The 21,929-nt window shown below is 39.8% G+C and overlaps 1 protein-coding gene and 1 non-coding gene across 4 annotated transcripts; both read right to left on the reverse strand.

The window, feature by feature from the left end:
• Positions 1-772: 772 nt before the first annotated feature.
• Positions 773-858, reverse strand: trnay-gua (transfer RNA tyrosine (anticodon GUA)). The gene is given in 2 exon segments: positions 773-808; positions 822-858. It is a non-coding gene; the product is annotated as a tRNA-Tyr (tRNA).
• A 1,240-nt stretch (positions 859-2,098) lies between these two features.
• On the reverse strand, positions 2,099-20,991 carry LOC140564114 (sorting nexin-14-like). 3 transcript variants are annotated; one of them, XM_072689231.1, is made up of 31 exons: positions 20,738-20,991; positions 20,469-20,613; positions 19,017-19,137; positions 18,854-18,927; positions 18,679-18,757; positions 18,556-18,599; positions 18,367-18,454; positions 18,057-18,141; positions 16,964-17,120; positions 16,781-16,856; positions 16,654-16,698; positions 15,891-15,971; positions 15,138-15,252; positions 14,878-15,033; positions 13,493-13,617; positions 13,180-13,238; positions 12,732-12,758; positions 11,043-11,183; positions 9,482-9,614; positions 7,885-8,071; positions 7,641-7,724; positions 7,418-7,518; positions 6,776-6,887; positions 6,600-6,640; positions 6,387-6,506; positions 6,174-6,297; positions 5,846-6,010; positions 4,244-4,339; positions 3,025-3,116; positions 2,878-2,934; positions 2,099-2,778 (listed from the first exon to the last, which is right to left on the reverse strand). In XM_072689231.1, exons 2-31 carry the CDS (start codon positions 20,597-20,599, stop codon positions 2,740-2,742), a joined length of 2,955 nt encoding a protein of 984 aa, XP_072545332.1. In that variant the 5' UTR covers positions 20,600-20,613; positions 20,738-20,991; the 3' UTR covers positions 2,099-2,739. The 3 variants fall into 3 exon arrangements, with proteins under 3 accessions (XP_072545332.1, XP_072545333.1, XP_072545334.1); XM_072689232.1 differs by lacking the exon at positions 11,043-11,183; XM_072689233.1 differs by lacking the exons at positions 11,043-11,183; positions 12,732-12,758.
• Positions 20,992-21,929: the final 938 nt, after the last annotated feature.

Here is a 21,929-nt window from a genome sequence, read left to right on the forward strand (position 1 = left end):
TATTATGTTTTGATTATCTGGTCCACACTTGATCCAGTTCCAATTACACAAGCATTTGACATATATATATATATATATATATATATATATATATATATATATATATATATCTCAAATAAACATGATTCTGCTCCTGAACATTTTCAAATCCACATTGTATTTTTTATAATCATATTTTTCTAGTGTTTCATAAATAATATTAGCCTAAACACTGTGCAACCCCTGTCCCCACAGCCGTCCAGACACTACTTTCCTGTGGTTCATAACCCCACTAAAAGCAATCAAGCATCTAGTCTGCAACCAGTACAAGTGGCTGGTCATCAAAATCGTCCTGGCTTTGCTCCTGCTTGCCATCGTGGCCCTGTTCCTCTACAGTATGCCTGGCTACATGGCCAAGAAACTCCTGGGAGTCTGAGGAAGGAAAGTGGTACACTGTACTTTATGATTTCTGTATTTAGTGAATTTGCTGTGTTGCAAATTAAGATTTTTGCAGTTTTTGTTAACATGTAAAAGCTGCAGTCAGCATGTCTTGAGTTTCCTCTGTATGTTTTAAAGCTCTAAACTAGTTTGATGGCTCACACTTGGCCTGTGTAATGTCTTAATATAACTGACCATCAGCTCTTCAACTGAAAACTGGGGTATTTTTCAACAATAAACATTTGTATCATGTCTATTCTCGTGGTTCTTGCACAGAGAACTCCCAAACTACTTACTACTCACACGATTTGCTCATACTAAAGAGATTCCTGCGATACTCGTGGCAAAAAAGGGTTCCTTCGAGCCGGATTCGAACCAGCGACCTAAGGATGTCTATGTATCCGCTACAGTCCTCCGCTCTACCAACTGAGCTATCGAAGGCCATGGAGGCAGGCCCGCAGGAAACCGTTATAAAGACTGAAACTGGCCACTGTTCACTCGAGCCGCTTTTGTTTATTATATATCGAACATTTCTTGAATCTTTTCCCCCCAAAGTCCTAAAAAACATCTGTTAGCAACCTTCACTGCAACCCACAAACATGTTGTTAGCTATAGCACTAGCATTTGCTGTAGCATAGAAAGCGTTACAGCCCGCACTGGCTAGTGCTTCCTTCGCCTTCGTTGCGGTTACCCAGACGCTAGCTAACAGCCCATACTTTCATTCAGCAGTTAGCTCGGAAGTTCATCCAACAAAATAGTGGTGTTTTTAAACATCTTAGCTACTTACATTATTAACATTACCAGTAACACACTGCTAGCCTGCGAAATTAGCGTTAAGTTAGCTAGCTAGCTACTAGCCAACAATATGAGATTCCTACTATCTAGCTATATTAGCACTGGCTTTGTTTGTGTGATAAATATATATATAAATATATATACGTGTATTGTTGGACTAACCGTGTTTAATCAGTTATTTTTATTATTAAACTCAGTTTGGCTAGTTTTACATTACACGACATTCAAGACGTAGCCAACGATTCGCGAATCGATTCTGAAGTATCGATACCGCCGATCCGGACATTCAGTTTTAAGATTGGCTAAAATCGTTAACAGCAGTTGTAAATAAATGTTAATAAGATGTTGCGACCTTGTCAACCTTAAGCTTAAATCGTGAAATGCAAAATCACAAAGAAATCCTCCGAAACGTTATTGTGCAATACATTGACAAAAGTATTGGGACACCTGCTTTCCGAAATCAAGGGTAAAAAAATCCTGCGTTTGTTGCAGTAACTGTATCAAATATGCAGGGAAGGGTTTCTACTAGGCTTTGGAGCTTTGATGTGAGGATTTGATTGTATTCAGCAACACAAGTGTTATTGGTTTCAGGATGTTGGATGATCAGCGGGGGGCTTGGTACCCCTCTAGCCTACACATGACATTAAGCCAGGGTGTCAGTAGGTTTGTGTTTATCGGCTCCTATCCTGTTGGCTTCTCTACAGGGACTAGACAAGCTGTGTGTCTATATTTGCACATCTGTGTCAGCAATGAACACAACTTGTTCATTGTCCACAATGGGGTGTCCACAAACATTTGGACATAGTATAACTCACATGGCCTTACCTGGTATTCGGATCCAATTAATAAACAGGCTCTCTTCCATAAAAACAATAATATAAAACAGTTATATAAAAATGGTTTATTTGTTAAACAAGCATTTGCATCCTATATAGCTTTTCAGTGCAAGGTCTCAGTGTTAGGGTCATGTTAGGGCTCATCAGGTCATGGTTTTAGTCATCAGTTCTGATGAGGATCAAGCAAAATAGAGTACAGTCTCTCAATTAAGCCACATTTAGGACATGACAAACACAAATATTCTACACCCTCTTCACACACCACAATAACAAACATATACCAAAAATTAAAGCTTCCAAATATTCTTCATTGTCACTGGTTCTTCCAGTACCCTCCTTCAGCATTTTACACGCATTTTAAAATTCAGTGCTCGGTTGCACTTTTGTTTTGGGTTGGGAGAAACGGATAGCGCTGTTTACAGTCCATGATAACGAATAAAACCTAACTTAAACATGTTATAAAGAACATCTCAAGAACATCCGTTCATTGTTTTATCCTCTATAGCTGAATAGTTCCCAAGCAAAGATCTCAGTATAAGCCATTTCTTGCTTTGACCCATGAGAGGGATTAGTGCATTTATACTCTTTGAAAAATACTACTGTTCTTTGAATGTGTGGTTCTTCTGAGATTTACAGAGGATGTTGTACATTCAATGGAGACATGGACACGTCACCATCCTTGGTGACTCTTCTACATCCATGGAGCCATGACTGAGGTTTCTCTCTGTACCTGAAAATCATTGTGCAACGTTACAGTCAAACATTTTAATTCTTCAAAATGATGGCTGTTATGGCTGTTCTGTAATGAATCTAAAGATAAGAAGCTTACTTTGTTTAATTCAGGGAAAAGTTCTTGAATTGCTATATCCAGCAGGATGTATGTTAGCTGCAAGGAGACACAGTGAGACAGTCAATTTATACAGTACAGTATTATTATGTATAATTATGGTGGTGCCCAGAAAGTATGGCCACTTACCTGCTTGTTGAGAACTGGCTGCTGGAGACCATCAAAAAGAAGCCGTATTCCCTCATACTTGGCATCTTCTCCGATACATTTTCCAAATAAATCTAATCCAAAAAAAAACACCCGATTTACTTTAGGAAAATGCTCTTTTGTAGTGTATTCAAGTCTGAGAAACATTTCTTCAGATGTTAACTGTTAAAATCACATTACAGGAGTATAGCGAAATGTATGTTCCGTGTAGACATGCCAATTCAGCTAGCAAGATCAACAAACAAAGATAACGTCAGAACGAATGCTGTACCAAGCTAAACAGACTCAGCGAAAACAACAATTTTTCTAATATTACTCGGAAATGTCAGAATCTCGTTCTCTCAGTGGAAACCAGAGGAAATTAGAAACCAGTTCATGCTTTTGATGGAACTTCTTTGCAGCTCATAATAGCCTTCCTCACACTGTCAATGCCAAGAAAAGCTCATTAGCTATTGTAAATAAAACCAGGCTGCTCCACACTAAACTAAAAACAGGACCATTTTCAGCACTGCAAAACGTATAACCAAGCTGACCAAGCTGGATGAGCAGCATTGACCAGCATAGGGAATGCTTTTGTTTGAGTTTGACAGTTTAGCTTAGCTACAAGCATTATCAACCTGACCAAGTTAAACATCCAGTATGGCCAACTTGACCCTGTTTCTGACACTAGCATCTGGTTGACCAGCATGGCCAAAATCAAATGCAACATACAATCTGCTGGTCTAGAGCTAGTTAACCAGCTAGCTTACCAGGACTGAGTCTGTTTTCACCTGCATGACCAGCTTTTCAACCACCTTGACTATCAAAGACTAGCTCAGACCATCCAAAACCAGCTACCAGCATAAGCTAGTCTTGAGCTGGATTCTTCAGTAGGGGTTAGCTATTTTTTGGGAAAATATGTCTCGGATTTTTAATGTTTTCTGTGAATTAAGATATGAGAAAAAATGTTGTTGACAAACCAAGTAGCGCAAATACACATAAATCTGTATATAATATATGCAAAAAAATAGTCGCAAGTAAAGAAACTCTTTACTGAAAAAAACCTTGAAACTGCATGAATTGATATCAATGTCTGATGCATCTAGAAAATATCCAAAACATATGTAATAGGGATCAGATGTGATTTTGGGTGAACTCCCCCTTCAACAAAACACATTCCTCAGATCAGTGTTTTAAAGAAAAAAACAACATGATGATCAACCTGGAATGTAATTCCTCATTTCCTCAAATGTCTTCTTGGCTCTTTTTTGCTTGTCTTCTAAAGAGCGTGGTTCACTGTTCTCACAGAACACAGCATCTAGGAACGAGAACAGATCACCATCAATGATATCATATCACCCTGAAACAGAAATCTGAACACATTTTTTTCCCATAACTTAACATTTACCTTGTGAAATATAGGTCATGCTGGCGGGAAAATGTTGGGGGTGGGGCATGATTTTATGCACAAGATGAGCATTGCTCAACAACATGGAGTCAGAATTGGACTCGCCTGCTGCAACATCACATCAGCACCTGCACTGGAGGGCCAAATACTGACAGCGCAGCAGAAGGTGCAGGAGGAAGAGAAGGGGGGATTTTGCTCCAGGAATTAGGTCATATGTGAGTGTACGTGCAGCATGTATCAGTGCATTTTTTGCTCAATGATTGGTGGTGATGGTGGTGGGAGGGGGAGGAGGGAGGACAAACATGCTGTGGTTTCATTGGTCAATATGAATGTACGTCAGTAGACATTTAGAGGTGGGTTAAAGTCATTACACTTCAGCGGAAGATTAGAGAAACAGAAGAAGCCCAATGTCAAAAAGTAGATTTCAGGTTGACTTTAAGGCTAAGAGGAGAAAAAGTGCCAGCCTATGCCCCCTATTGGCTACTGGTCAAAGCTTTGTGACTCGCCATTCATGTTGTGAACATGTGAACATGAAAAACAGCCACACAGCTGTAAAATTTAAAACACAATTGAACTGACAGACTTTGAGGTCTGTTCAGGATTAATACTCTTATTTTCATCTTTTACTGTAAATTAATCATTTGTATCACTGACATTGTGTCTAATGTACTCTTGCCATCACGCACAAACCTTGCATCTTCAAAACAGCAGCCTTACAGGAGGAAAAACCTTTGCAACTTTTAACGGAAGTTAAAGTGTTTAAGCGCGCCTGTCGGCCCATTCATCATTAACTTTTGACATCATGTAAAGGAACTGACAGATTCAAGTTAATAAACAAAAAATCAGCAAAAATTGAGATATAACTGTATACTTCCAATCATTGTCCAATCATCAACCTGATTCCTTGCTAACCTGCATTTAAATGCAAACAGCAGCTGATCTAACCTTTATATATATATATATATATACACACTGAGGATACTGATCAACATACATAAGGCTAACAGATAGGGCTGGGCGATACAGTAAAAATACTATATCACAATATTTAAAGACTTTTTCGCCATACACAATATTTATTACGATACATGTATTTGCAGACTAAAAACATCAGTAGCGACAGATCCTTACAACCTACTATTAAAATACTCTTCCGTACTAAATAGAGTGATTTTTATTCAACATCTGCTGCTTTTTATCTAATGAAACCAGTCTAATTACACTGTTAGTAATGAAACATGCAGCTGATCAGTGTGTATTAAGCACTAACAGTATCCTCAACATGCTTAGAAAAGCATATTGTTATCAGGATAACAAAATTTATCATGATACAATAAAATATCGTCATATTGCCCAGCTCTACTTACAGTGCATCTAGTGCCTACTCTCCTGCTTTTTGTGTTTGATTTTGGGTACCTCTGAGCAGAGTGATGAGGGAAACCACGCGATGCTCCTGAAAAACCTGGTCTAGTTTGTTCTGCAGGTAATAATCCGTGTATGCCTCCAGTGTGTTCTTGAACAGGATGCGCCCACCCATCAGTAAGTGATGTAGCCAATCAGGTATGTGGAACACCACTCGACCTGCCGAAATTACACAAGCAGAAAATAATATTGAACCCACAGTACAGAAATGAAATCTCACAATTCTCTGGGTACTGGTGTAGATAATTATCATGATCAAGCTATACATAATACAGGTAGAACATAAATATGAGTTTGACAGTCTCAATCATCTCTCTCTTACCTAGGAACATTAAGTAGTCATACACTCCTTCCACAGTGATCATTTCCATAAAGTAATTCTGGTTGTGCCTCTTCTCCATATTCTCAGAGCGATTTGCATTGTTTTTGTACAGTTCATTGAACAGCTAGAATAACAAGGAGAATTCAGTAACAAAGAGCATCATGTGGTCAGTCAGAAGACAACACGGTTTTATGGTTCACTGAAGAAGCTTGCCTTTTTGTTGTTCTCAGATGTGGGGCTGAGAATAGTGAGCTCTGGCCGACTGGGCTTGGGCTTTGGTGATTCACACGAGTTGAAGAAGGCCTGGATAAATGGCTCTAGATGCTGCCCTTTCTGAGAGATGGAAGTAAATATCCCGAAATACGTCAGACAAGAAAAGGTAAAGTCACAAATCTACTGCATTCGATCATGAAAAACTAAACTAACCTCCTTGATCAGTTTACTTGGCACAGATTTAATTATCTTCCCTGTAAAATAAAAACAAACAAACATCGAGACACTGCAAAAAGAAGCTATTGGGTTACAGCCAACACTTTCTATAAAAGTCATTTTTAAAATAGCTATTTATAATGACTAATATGATCCACATAAAGAAGCAGTACCAAGATTGACATCCGGTAACATCTTGTCATGGAATTGGGATTCCATGCTATGCGGTGAGAGGAAGTCTGCCAACAGCTGGCTGTTACTCAGCTCAGGATGCTGCAGGAGTTTCTGCAGAAAACATCCAAAACACTACTTGTACATTTAAGTGTTTACATGATAAATCTAAATGTTCAAGTGTAATTGGTAGTTTGCCCCCCTCCCTTTGGTAAAGTATCAGCCTCTGCTCTGCTCTGCTTACATTAGATGTTGGAACATTATTATAAGGACTTGACTACATTCAGCCACAAGAGCATGAGAGAAGTCAGGTATGTTGGACGATTAGCTCAGGATAACAACTAATCCAAAAGATACTAGGTTCCCACTCCAAAGAGCTGGAGGTGCTTTATATCCCTATATCTGATGCTTGGCATTGGGCATGGTGACCTTGGCTGCTCCAGAGTGCCCCATTCTATTGGTAATGCTTTTCTATAGAGATTATACAATTTGTGTGTGCAAGTGAACACTCATACCAAAAAAGAAAAGGTGCCCCCTGAAGTAACTGTATATGGTAATTAGAAATGGTGTCTGGATACTTTTGAGTAATTGATACACTTATGATGAAAACATTACTTCATATCTATCTTTTTTTTTTTTTTTACCTGTAAATATTCCTGAAACTCCTCACGCTTGGATGTTAAAAACTCATAGTTTTTAGGCCCAATTATTCGCTTGGAAGGAAGCTGTGCATCAGGGAATGAGCCTGTTTCAAGATAAACATAAGACGTGACACATTAGTTCGTAAATCATTACTTTGGTTTCACCGGCACAGCACAAAACTCCATATCTCTACCAAATCCCCAATCAAAGTCAAAGTGTACATACCATGAAACTCTGTGAGTTTAGATTCAAGAACATAAAATTCAACGTATCTTCGATACACAGACCAATGTTCTGTTTCATGACCCACTGAAAAACAAATGACACAAATAAACACTACACAGTGACTCAGTGACACTCTCTGAAATCTATATAAATCTGAAAATGTAAGTGACGCATCATTGGTTAGTTGCTACGATTGTTATTGTATAAGTTGCATAAAACTACACTCAGATGTTTTGGGCTTAACCTGCTCTTCTGTCATTCCTCTCCACATCAATGCAATACACTGGAATCCTCTCCTTCTTGACCTCATCATCAAATAAGTCAACGTAGGGGATGGTGATGCTCCAGGCTGACAGGTTACGAGGAGTGCTTGGAGTACTGATGGCCTCCATGGGCAAGTCATCCTCCATGACCATGATGGCCTCCTCTACCTGAGCAAAGCATAGAGGGTCATACAGTCATATAATGCATACTAAATAAATAATATACATTACATGTTTGATATACAGTATTTGTCCTAGTGTTGAAAAAGTATGACTAGAAGGGATGAAGAAAATACTGGTCAGTGTGGTCCACATGGTCCACACTGATCACAATGTTTGTATTTCACAGGTTGTGTATATAGTTACATTACATTTCATAAAAACATGTAAATAAAATATAAAATAACATTCCATTCAAATGTAGCTTTATAACACAGCAAAATATTAAACTCTGAACATATTACTATAATACATATTATTATAACATATTGAACATAGCTCTACAAAGCCAATCAGATAAGAAACCCTTCAAAGTTGTCCATGGGTGAGCCAAGGTTAAACTAGGGCTTAATCACTGGAACAGTGCTACTAATTACTAAGACTACCCAACAGAACTTCACTGTCCAAAAAACAAAACAAAAGCATCTCCATTTGTTCCAATTTGTTTCTACATGATTTGATAAGGAAAGTGTCCATAAAGATGCAAAAACACACTATATGTCCAAAGGTTTGTGGACACCCCTTTTCATGAATGCATTCAGCTACTGCAAGTTGAACCCATGACTGAGACAGATACAAATGCACACACACAGGTTGCCTTGTCCCTGTACTGTAGAAGTATTGCCAATAGAATATTACTCTCCGGAGCAGACAAACTTGAACCTATTGGCGCCATGCCTAATGCCAGGCATGGGCTGGAAGGCTACAGAGCCAGCATTCAGCTGTGGAGCAGCGGAACTGTGTTATCTGAAATTCTCTTAGTGCTCCATCCAATACTTTTGGAATGAGTTGGAGAGTTGGGGTGGTGATCATCCAACATCCTGACCTTGCTAAGTCTTTTGTAGCTGAATGCAATCAAATCCTCACAGTCATGATCCAAAATCTAGTAGAAAGAATTCCCTGGACACTAGAGACGGTTGCTCCAACAAAAGCAGGATTTTTTTTTCTTTAATACACTTGAGTTCAGAACAAACAATGAATGAGCAGGTGTCCCAATACTTTTGTCCAGGTAGTGTACTTGGAACTAAATCAAACTGACTTAACTTATTGTTTGCCTTCTCCTGTTAACATGACTTTTTCAGAGATGCTTTTGGACAGCGATGATAAACAAGAATAAGAAAAAGAATCAAACCCTTTTTGAGCTTCAAATTTCAGAAGCAGTGCTGCTGGAAAACACTGGTAAATGAGCAAATGGAAACAAGGTTATTATTACGCTCTTTGTATGAACTAACATCAGTGCCTGATCACTCTACTGCAGTATTATTCACACAGTAAACCTTAAAAAAAGAACTTAATGTCTTTTCACAAACACTACCCTCAAAGCTGCTGTATGAGTAAAACAAAGAAAAACTGACTAACCATATCATCCTCTCCTTCTGCGAGTCCATAAGAGGGCAGCATGGCCCCTTCCATGGTGGTGCTTTTGAAAACTCCCTTAATCTTATTGCCGATGCGACTAATCCCAAAAGATTCTCCTCGCTTGGACGTGTTCCTGAACACAGCACACATCCACACAATCAGAAGCGCATACAGAGAGCTTTCTATGCTATAATGCCTATGTTAAACATAGGAGGATGTAGTTTATGCAACTGCACATGCATTAGTAATAGAAAGTTAAAGACAAAGGTTAATTCAACAAATCAGTGCATTGCTCAAAACAGGTTTCAAACAAAAATGCATTTGATTCAGGTTGCAGTTTTCAACTCGAATCATCCAGCAGATGGCAACGATACAGATGTATAGCAGTGTGCCAAAAAAAGATAAGTTTCAAAAGATAAGCAAAAGGGACAGAAACACACACATACACACGTCAATGCACATCTGCTTGTTTTAAAGAAAACGTTACTTAAAAAATGAGAATTTGTCCGCAGTGAAGGACAAATCCCTCATTTGGATAACACACCGTGGAAGGGGAGGGGGGTTCAGAAAACGTTCAGGCATGGTATCAGAAAAAGCTGGCCACTGTATGTAATACCTACACCTACACTCTTATTAATTAAAGTGCTTTAAATGGTTCTTTAAGCGATGGAATAGAAGAACCACTTTTGGGTTTTTGGCTTAGGTTTGTAATAGAGATGTCCGAGTGTGAAGAACCTTTTCACTGGATGTTACCTATTTAAAGCAGCATTATGCAAGAATTGATATTTCTTGCTCCTATATATAGTAGCAACAGTAGAAACACTACTCTCTTTAAATACACCAATAAAGCACCCCAACACACTTACCAGAGTTTCCACTCTCCTTCCACTCTCATTATGAGCATTAAACCAATAAAACGAGAGTCAATCTTAAGCAGAGTAAACGCAGAGCTGTACGGTGGGGCAGATTTACTCATGTATATAATTTAAAATGTTACAACTTAATTCATAATTGAAACCCCTGAGAAACAGACCCCTCAGTGCAGGGTCTAGTTGAGCAGTTTAATGTTGAATTACAATGCTGTGTCTCTTTGCTAGTTGTGGAGGTCAGGGTACTTGGAAATGTTGCTAGTGTTTACATGGACTGAGTGGGAGAAGTTAAACCTTCATCCGAAAATAAGCTCAGTAAGAGCTGGTCTTTCCATTCAGAGATGTGATGTGGTGCTCACACTCACCGCAGGTGGATTGATAGTAAATCCGACTCTGATTTTTTAAAAATATTTTGCGTTGCATAATGTTGCTTTAAACTAATGGTCCTTGAAACCTTTATTCTATTACAAACATGGTTCTTTATGGAACCAAAAGTTACCCTTCTATGGCATCACTCAAAGAACCCTTAAAGGCACCTTCATTTTTAAGAGCATACAGGCACCAGACAGAATACCACTGCGGTTAGTATGGCCATCATGCTGAGATATCCACACACAGACAAACAGGGACACTAAGAATCATTAGGGCCCATACGCACAGGGCGATGGGGCTTGCAATGGACCCTGACTTACTTCAGCGCTGAGGCGCGCCAGGCATTAGAGCCGGATGGTAGGGTAAGAATGGATGAAAACTGAGGGGAGACAGTTGCGGGTGAGGTGCCAGGGGAGATGGATGCAGACTCAAGGCTGAGCGTATAGTCCCAGTCAGGAGAGCTAGAGCCCATGGATGAATGGAGCACCAAAGTGTGGACATACACACACACACACATACACACAAAGCATAGCCCATGGTATGAGAGAGAGACAGACAGGATTAGGTGAGGGGGCCAGTGTCGTTGCGCAAGGTGTTGCAGAATCAGCCAGGACCTTCTTTCATTCTTTCAGATTTCATTAAGAGCTTTTGGTGGTGTTCAGCTGATCACACTGCTTAAACAATAAGCCTAACGATGGACCTCATTTTTTACCATTTGAAGGCATGTTCAGGCAAATGGGTAAACGAGTCAGTTGCTACAGTTGGGAGTATGACAGGACAATTTGCACAAAATGAGGCGTTCAAATTCGAATCAGCTCTGGAGGCAAACCGTTCTCAGGCGGCACAAAAATGCCACACTAATGTTACACTACAGGATTTTACATCTCAAAATAAATAAATACATAAAATATAGAAAAATAAAATAAACAGTGGCTTCCAAAGCTGTGGCTTTTACAAATGGCCTCAGCAGTTGATAAAGTCAGTGGTTTGTTTCCTCTACACTGTCAAAACTGAAAGTTAGTCCAACTTAAAATGATAAAGTGACTGATTTTCAGTTTAACTCAATTTAGTTTGGTCTAAACTTCCTATTTTTAGAGTGCTGACCATGGAGACGGTGTTGGCAGGATCCTACCCTATGATTTCCTGTCTCTTGACAATCATGCAGTTAGACAGTTGTGCCACTCCAGAGATGTGAAACCATGTACATTTCTGTGTCCAAGAAAAAATGGAATGGTTAATTTATTCACAGCTGTAGTAGTGGAACAACAGTTTAATCCTGCTAATCTAGTGTGAGGAAATCATGAGTTCAAATATTAACAAGGGCATATTAGTCTGAGGCTAAAATTCGTACGCAATATTTAATTAATCCCAGCTGCAGCACTTACAAAGGTTTTTAAATTGTCTCACCTGTATGTATACATATAGCTGACCAAACTGAGATGTAGAGGTGAAAAATGTGAGTTAGGAGAACATTTGACCCCATTTACTTCATACTTCATGTGATCAGTACCTCGAAATTCACAATTTAAAGTCCCCAACCATGTACGTCCATTATCCTCCTTGCAGACATGGATCACGTGCCCAGTAACGTACTGCATCTGGAGAAGTTTCGGTTGTATTGGAAGGGGTTCTGGTTGTCGAATGTGTCTTGGAGACGGATGTGTTTACACCGCATCTCACACCACCTCCTGAAGTAGTCTAAGTGATCAGATTTGTATCTGGTTTAAATGTGTCCTGGGTGTGTTTACACTCGCATTTATATGTGGCTTGGCCTTATTCAGGTATAATCCTGATACTCAAGACAGATGAAGTGACCAGGCGTAATGGGGTCTTTGACTAAACTAAGTTGAGTTAACTTGAAAACCCACTCTGTAAACAGTTACCGCATCATTTCAAATTGGCCTTACTTTATGTTTTTTACAGTGTACATTCTAGCAAATATCTTGCGTGCAGCGTTACGTGGACAGTGGAATGCTGCTGGTTGAGCATGATGCCGATGGCATACTCACCGGATGTCATCCAAACTCACGCTATTTCTGAAATAATGGGCACAAGGTATTACAACTGGCCTCTAACACTAAACCCCATGATAAAAACACAAATTAACACAAAATCATGTATGGCTACAGAAGAAAGAAGTGTGAATATTTAAACTGTGTACTGTTAAGATTAGTAAAACATTTAACAAACATCCAGGGAACAGAATGAGACGACACTGGCGAGGTATGAATACGTTAGGTAAGTATAGAAAGAGTATTTTCTGACACACTTTACAACAAGAATTCAAAGCCAGCCAGTGCATTCTGTTGGGGTGGAGGCCAAAACTGCTTGACTGACAACATACAGTAGATATGAAGAGCAAACTCAATATGACAGGTAGATCTACACAATTTAATTTCTGACCTTGTAACTAACAAAGAACAAAAAATCTGACTAAGCAAACTCCAGCGCACCCACCTGCTAAGTCTGGAGTTCCTCGTTGGGGATTCAGCTCCTCTCAACAGCTGCCTAAAATACTGAAACAGAAACAAAGATGTATGCTTAGTATCCTGCTGTATAAAATGCCACATTAATCCAAACTTGACATTCCAGACTTCAGACTTCAAATCTCTCCTAGCTGTAGGCTCAGTGAGACAGTGCTAAATGCCTGGCGCTGGCCCAATACGAACTCATTAGACCAGTCATGTGGCGAGAGGTGACTCGATTAACGGTGGTGCAGAGTATGGAAAGTGTGTAGAGGTGTCAGTAGGGCATAACCTTCCTTCATTACCTCATCACTGTGGCAGAACATGGGAGTAAAGACATTCTCCAACAGGGAGAGGACATGCTCGTAGGCCTCAAACAGACAGCGCATGGTCTGCAGTTTCACAACACCAATATACGGGCCCTCTGCGACTGGTGGGGACAGAGAAGCAGTCATGCATTAAAGAAAAGTATCATTTTGCCATTCATGCCACACTTTTAATGCCAATTTAATCCCCTACTTACCGCTGTTAAACTAACAGATTCGAACAACCTAAACTACACTATATGGACAAGGTCACAGTCACAGATTGACTTGCTGAAACAGTGGTGTCCTCTTACAGTACCACACTGGAAATCAGGTAGATCTTTAGGACCACCCATTCTTTCATTAATGTGTGTAAAGGCAGGCTGCATGGCTAGGGGCTTGATTTTTTTATACCAATGAGACTGAATAAAACACCTGAATTTAATGATAAAGAGGTGTGTGCCAATACTTTGTGACACATCACTTGTGATGTGATGATGTGTTGTGTACAATGTGGAGCATATTTAAAGAGCAAAAACATACTGTTTTTAATCTCCTTTACTATAAAAGGGCCAAAAGAACCCGTTCATCCTTCACATAGGCAAAACAAAACACGCTAATTATACGAAAACCAAAGTACCAATTTGGCATCAACAAAATGTATTTTGTTATTTTCTTTAATAAGATTTTTGTGATATTCCCCATTATTGCATTGTAGTAAACATACTTTTCCAATAATGTAATGATGTCAGAAATGTAACTCAGGCCAGAATGTAATAATCAATAATGTAATGTAAAAGTTTACAGAACAATCAACCTGGAAATGTAATACATTACCAATAGTGTAAAAAGGTGGTACATTATTAGTAAAAGGGTATTAGATGTTTGGCTTAGGTTAAGTGCACTATTTATTTGCATCTCTGGGTATTATTACACTATTAGGAAACTACTTCAATGTTAAGTGCTCAGTGCTCACCACAGCTAGTAGTAGTTTCTTGTTAGCTAGCTCCTTAAAAGGCCTCCATTTGGACAGTCATATGAAGCACCGTGGTGGTCTAATAAGGATGAATCCTTTGGTGTTTTCTTTTTCTTGTTCTGTTTTGTCTTTTTTTCAATGTTCTAATTCTAGTGATTAGTAAGCTGTGTGTTACAAGGAAATAGTCATCACATGTTTTGTTCAAAATATCCCAAGAATACTGACTTTCAAACCCAGTATCAAGAATCGAATTAAAACAAATCATTGGATGTATCATTACACATATAGTAGTTACCAAATAATTACTGAAATATAAGGGGTTATTAATTTATTCATTAATAATAAGTCTGCAAGTGTAAGAAGTTTAAATGATGCATTATGATCCCCAGGCAGAAAAGCAAAAACTTACTGTTTTTAATCTCCTCTACTATAAAAGGGTCAAAGCGAATTTTGTCAACGCTCTCATCAAGGCAGTACGTTTCATATATCTTTTTCACCTCCTCATGTAGCATTAGCTTTTCAGCATCGGACAGTTCTGGACGCAAGATCTTATCATTAAATTCCTCTGAAAGGTGCAAAAAAAAAAGAGTTAAAACTCACACCGAAGATCAGGAAACACGCACCATATACTGTTTAAATCTGCATGTTGCTGAATCTGTGAAAACCTACCCACAGTGAGGCAGAACTGGAGCACATGAACAGCTCCCTCTTGCTTGAGGAAGTTCATGAAGCGAAACAGCAAGTCCTGCTGTTCCCGAATCTCTTTAAGTTCTAGCTTTAAGCCCTGAAAAAGAAAAGACATACACCTTTACAGTCAGTAGCAAACACTTCCAAATGAGAAATGGTTACTATTGTGAGACATATGATTTTTAGATAATTATTAAAAATACACTGTATGTCCACATGTTTGTGGACACCCCTTCTAATCATGCATAATGCATTCAGCTACTTTAAGGTTACATTTATTACTGACACAGATACAGGTACAAAAGCACACACACAGCTTGTCTAGTCATGTGAGAAGTATTGCCAGGTGGAACACAGCATTGAGCTGTGGAGCAGTAGAACTGTGTTCTCTGGAATGACGATGCTCCATTCAATACTTTTGGGATGAGGTTAAGTGGTAATCATCCAACATCCTGACCTCACTAACACCGTTGTTGCTGAATGCAATCAAATCCTCATAGTAATGATCTAAAATTTAGTAGAAAGCTTTCCCTGAACAGTAGAAACAGTTACACCAACACAGCATTTAATGAACAAACATAATGAATAAGCAGGTGTCCCAATACGTTTGTCCATACAGTGTATCATAAATGGGAAGAAAATACAATTTACAGATAATAAAGCTTATCAACATGTTTTCATTGGGGTGTAAATGGCTGCTTTATAACCAGATAAAGTATTAATAAAGGCACTTACTGAAGCTTTCTTATTGCGCGTATCTGCATACTTCTGCAGAAACGGGACAAGTGCAGAGGCAGGTTCAGTGGCAGCTTCTGGCTGAAATAAGAAACACACAACACAGACATATTTAAAGTTACTCTCCGTCTGCTCTACTAAAGACTGCTTTGAAGAGAATTATTGTTTTCAGTCGTTCAGTTCGTTTCTTCTGGCCCTTCTTTACTTTGTCCTTCATAACTCAGTTTATTTATTAGGGAGTGTAGCTTGGTACACACGTTTAGAAAACATATCTCTAATGTAGTGTTAAATTAAAAGCTCACTTTCCATCTTGCAGTTATCTTTTTATGTTTACTAACATAAATCGAATTTGGGCTCCAAGTAGCTCAGCCCGGGGGTCGTGAGTTCGAATCGCGAGCTGAGCTGCTTCGGGGGCAGAGAGAGTACAACTGGCCATTCTCTCTATGGGTGGGCAGATCACTCTGATCAACATCCCACTGATGTTGGCCAGCTAGGTGTGTCAGAGCTGGGGACCCTGTGCTTTTCAGCGAGCACATCGGCTGCCAGGCAATGCCGCATTGGAGGGAGTTCGCAAAGAAGTGGTGAGTGGAGGCGACGTGTTAAGTCTTTATCCTCCTAGTGTCAGAAGCACTGCTAGTGCTAGGGAGATTAACTGGCAGTGCCAAAAAAAAATCTGACAAACAAAATGAAAAACAATGCTTTTTTTCTTTTACTTATTATTATTACTATTATCATATTATTACTATAGCAAAACAATCCTTACCGGAGAGTTGTCGATGAAAATAAGCAGTAAGTGGTTCACAGTGTCCTAAAAGAGAAAAGGAATGACAATTTAGAGAAGTGTCAAACAATCTATTAAAGAAACAAGCTAGCTGTATGTTGGCACTCACAGGATCAGCCAAGTAATCCATGGAGGGAAGAAAAACAGAGCCAGCAAGAACCTCTTTTATCAGAAGTGTGAGAGATCTGGAAAAAACAAGGGCATGCAGAAATAGGATAGGAAAAGGAGAAACACTGAAGGAGAAACAAAAGAAACATTGTCAACACTGAGTGCTTAGACAGAGTTTCCTCACCTGCAGTCAGTGCCCTTCGGGGGTAAGATGTATGGAAAGAGCATCTCGGTTAGTTTGCGCAGATAGAGCAACTCATCCCTTCTGCTGCGTAACGCCACATGCAGGTCTGGACCATACTCCTCTAACGCAGCCTGCTGCAGATACTCTGAGTTCTTCACTAAAACAACAAAAGACAGACAGACAGACATGGGTCACTATAGTAAGAAGAAATTCAAACAAACTTCAATCAAAACCCAATCTTAAAACTATGTCCCAGGTCATAATTAATATATAATTTAATAATTATCTACATAATGTAATAATAATTTAATATAATATTTTTTGTGATGTAGCTTTTACATACATTATATGAATGAATGTATTGAGACTCCTGCTCATTCATTGTTTCTGTTGAATTCAAATGTATTAAACAGATTTTATCCTGCCCTTGTTGGAGTAACTGTTTGTACTGTTCAGGCATAGCCTTCTACTAGATTCTGGAGCACTGATGTGAGGATTTTATTGCATTCAGCAGCAAGAGCTTTAGTGAGGTCAGGAAGTTGAATGATTGACCACCCCATCTCATCCCCAACTCCTCAGCTCATCCCAAAAGTATTGGATGGAGCACCATCATTCCAAGGAACACAGATCCACTGCTCCACAGCGTAATACCCCTCTAGCCCACACCTGGCTATAGGCATGGTGCCAATAGTTCATGTTTATCTGCTACAGTCCGTCCTATTCTATTGGCAGTACTTCTCTACAGGAACTAGACAAGCTGTGTGTGCATTTGTACATCTGTGTCAAGAATGGGTGCAGCTTAAAGTAGCTGAATAAATTCATTAGAAGGGGCGTCCACAAACATTTGGACATGCAGCGTACCTTTAAAAACTTCTGCTGCAAACAATTCTGACCCAGAGAGGTTCTCTAGAATTGTGTATTTCACATCATACCACTCTGAATTACCCTGTTTACGTCTTAACAGTTAAATTATGCATCGATACTGGAAAATACTGCAGTGCACTTTATTGGTTACTTCAGTTAGTTCTGAAGCAACGGAGATGCATTTTGCCTACTCGTGCAGGGAATTTCACACAAACACGTGATGGAATACCTTTCTGCCTTGCTTTGGCAATAATTTCAATGTGTTTCATGGCAACCTTTAGCAGTTTGAGGGTTATGAGAGATGGAATATCTACCTGTAAAGCAAAACACAGGGCATTAGCAGCACAAAGATCAGCAATATTTACCATTTTACCTGATGTAATTAATGGGCTTACTTTATCAAATGACATTCCTTCATGTTTAAAACTATAACTACGCATACAGCACAATCATGACCACATAGTCACATATCTGGCCAACAGCTAAAACATCAAGATCAACTCCAATGAAAAGAAAAACAGCTTGAAATAATACATTACCCTCTGAGCTCGACGGACCAACACCGCAGCCACAAACCGCAAGGTCACTCTGAGTTCATCCACGAATGCCTCATCATCTGTAATATCCCTAGCAATCAGAATTAGTTCAATCAGTCACCATTCGTTCAATATCAGAGGCCATGAATCAGAAAGTGAAGAGATGAAAAGGCCATAATAAAGAGTACATACCTGTACCACGGGTATACAAAGTTTTCAAGGACTAGCTCAAGAATCTGTGGACAGATCAGATATTATCACTATGCAAGACTTGAATAAAAAACCCATGTTCTTTTAACTGGCATGTCTTCAAACCTCTGAAAGAGACGTGTCCACCTTGGAGTGCACTTTCAAATCCAGCCATGGCTGATAGTTTTCAAGAAGCAATGTTGGTCTAACATATGAGAAACACAAATTACTAATCAGTCACTTTTCTACATGAAAGTATGGGTTGTATACACGCAAATCTAACAGTCCCTAATATTTGTACCTGTGTCTTTTGCATTTCACTTTCCCACAGACAGCACAACTATGAGCCAAGGGAAACAACTCGAGCAGTTCTGGCTGTTAAGACGGAATATAAAATAGAGTGAAACACGATTCTGCACTGAACTCAAGACTGAGATACTGAGAGATGTAAAGATTTGGCCTACCCTTTTCTTCGGTTTAACAGTTACCAGGATATTGGGGAGCAGTGTCTCTGGCCCTAATGAGCAATAAAAGGTAACCACTCCAGCTAAGAATGACCAGAAAATGATGATGATGTGGATATACCTGAAACATGAATGGAAACACATAAGGAGAGCTAGACATCAAGACTGTATTGTACAGACCCTGGGTAAGCAGTTAGCAGAAGTGGGGAGTAATGAGTTACAGGTACACGTTAAAGGTACCTCAAGGTCTCATAATTTGTTAAATTTAGTTGTGTCATGCCAGTGACAGCATTAGATTGTTATTGGTCTCACTGAATTGTATCTTATATAAAGATGGCATTGAACAAAGATAAAGCAAAATAAACCCCAGATCTACACTGACAGCTATGATAGGTACTAATAAAAAATTACTGAAAATACGAAAAGGTTTTCAAACCGGTTCTCAGGGACCACAGCTGGATTGCTCTATCCTTATATGTTGCAAACTGAGTTGGAGTAAAAATTAGGAGAACCACTAAAATAATAATTATTATATATATATATATAGCAGCTTTTTGCCCTAGTCCTTCAGTACACCAAGGCATGTACTTTATTTAAAACCCCCTGGTTCCTGAGGAAATGTGCCTAGATTTAGTTTCAGCATCATCATCGCAATGTGGGCATGAGCAACAGTCACATCGGAGGAAGTATAACGTCATGTAAGTTTAATATATATATATATAAAAAAAAAAACGTTCCTGCTGTTTTGATGTAAAAGGAAAATTCACATTGGTCTCATTTTCAATGACATATCTACCAGAGGTCAGTTATATCTGCCCAATATCATGAATTTACTCCAATCTTACAATCTTTACAGCATCATTCATATTGTGACATGTTGTATTACTGCTTGCTGGTGAAAATTCCTGTATTTGCATATCGCAGTATATACTGCAGTACAAACCTACTGCAATGCCAGTTTTCCCCCCAAATACTGTGCAGCCCTATTTCCCTTACTTCCTTTAATTTCTACTATTTTTAGTTCTACACAGGTTTTTTTGTAAAGATAAATGTTCTATAGAAAACAATGGCAAGACAGAGATCCATCTGAATGCGTAAATGCTTCTTCGGCTTCGTAATCAGCCCTGCTTGTCTGTGTGATCCTATATAAGCACCAAAAAGGTCTCCACTCAGGTCCGGGTCAATGAACCCTTTTCCTGAAGAGCAAAAGGCAGCAGGACAGTCAGGGGACGTCTAAATAAGTCTAGAATCAGTGACAGACGACTTATCATGTTGAACATTATAACATCAACCTACCTGGGAAAAACAAAACACATCATTAATGACCATTAGACCACTAATAGACACTATCACACCCCCACAGAGACTTACATGTGGTTGTACAGTAGTTAGAATAGTATAATAGCAGTAGTAACACGCTTTTGTAGATCTGCATGAGGCTACGTGTGTTACCTATTCAACAGGACCGTGGACAGGAGCAGGAGGACCAGCAGAAAGCAGAAGACAGGATACTGCCGGCCCACTTCTCTCATGAGGTCCACTTTCAGCCTCACTGTCCCTAAAAACGCTCTCAGTGTGGACATCTTCAGAGAACGGTCTAGAAGATACAGGCATGTGTCGCTGGTTTTAGGATTTTTTCGATTTTTGGTTTTGATTAACTGAGTGGCCAAGAAAGTGACCACAGCTAGACCTTGTTTAAAGTCGTACTGGTGGTCTCTTACCGGAGTGAAGGCGCCTCTAAGAGCAGCTCCAGCATGAGCTAGTCGTCGTCGTTGTCGTTTTTGTGGTTATGTACGAGCGCCGACGCAAACATCGCTCACAGTAAACCTATCTACCCACCACTAGCAGGCTAAGCTTTATTGCCGTATTAAAACGAAAAGTGCAGAGCAGTGACTGTGTTCGCCCTGGCTGCCTGCCTGCCTGCCTGCCTGATGCGCTTCATAACGGATCCATAACAAATGCTCATGTGGGGTAGGTCCTACCTGACGTCACCTCCGGTGGCCGGTAGACGCCCCTCTGTCGCACAGAAAGCGTTCACCGTCCAAAAACACTGCACTGCATCGAAATAAGCCCAAGCAACCCTTTCAATGAATGAATTCAGACACTGTTGATACTTGGATAATCTCCACAGAAAAGCACTGCCAGTAGAATGGGCCAGCACAGCAGCCCCAGCGTCCAGCTCAGGCCAGTGCAGCAGTGCTGGTGGAGCCCCGTCCAGGGAGAGGGGTTGGAGTGCCTTTTAGGATCCAAAACTAGTGATCGACTAATGTCCGGCCTCTTTTGGCCACAGCCGCAACGCTTTAACATCTAGTGAGAAGCCTGGCCAGAACAGTAGAGGCTGTTGAAGGAAGAGGGGTCTAGGAACATTTGGATATTCATGAACATCAGCCCCAGTGATGCATTGCTGACATTGTGTGCTGTAATCCCCATAGACAAGCATTGCCTGTAGAATGGCTCACCATGCCCAACTGGTGTACAAAGCCCTCCGGCATTGGGGTGTGGGGTTGTGGCGATGGAGCTCCATCCAGTGCCTTGAGGACAAGTTGAAGTGCTGTTTGAAATCCAAAGCCAGTCACTCAACATCACGATGCAACCCGACTGATTCTGGCTTGAAACAATCTAGTACTCACAGCAATGTTCCAACATCTACTGAAAAGTCTCCACTGAAGAGTAGAGGCCACCATTACAGCATAGGGGGAAACAAACTCCCTCTTAACAGTGATTTTGGCCAAAATTTCACATTTCACATTTTCCCTCAGGAAGATTATTCTGGGCAACTGTATGAATAAAACACTGAGATTAGGCCATTTTGTTACATATACTGCATCACTGTCTGAATACCACCTAACTCAGGTCCCCCATAAGGTGAATTGGGATCTTACACTTACACATAATGCAGGTCAACAACATTCA

This window comes from Salminus brasiliensis, chromosome 10, assembly GCF_030463535.1.
Source record: "Salminus brasiliensis chromosome 10, fSalBra1.hap2, whole genome shotgun sequence".
Lineage (NCBI taxonomy): Eukaryota > Metazoa > Chordata > Actinopteri > Characiformes > Bryconidae > Salminus > Salminus brasiliensis.

Excerpts from the sequence above, each read along its gene's own strand:
- LOC140564114 (XM_072689231.1), bottom strand. The coding sequence starts at position 20,599 with ATGTCCACACTGAGAGCGTTTTTAGGGACAGTGAGGCTGAAAGTGGAC. Across the intron at positions 13,618-14,877 it reads AGTAGAGGAGATTAAAAACA|TCGCAGAGGGCCCGTATATT; the intron begins GTAAGTTTTTGC and ends TGTCCCCACCAG. Across the intron at positions 2,779-2,877 it reads TTTTCCCTGAATTAAACAAA|GTACAGAGAGAAACCTCAGT; the intron begins GTAAGCTTCTTA and ends AATGATTTTCAG.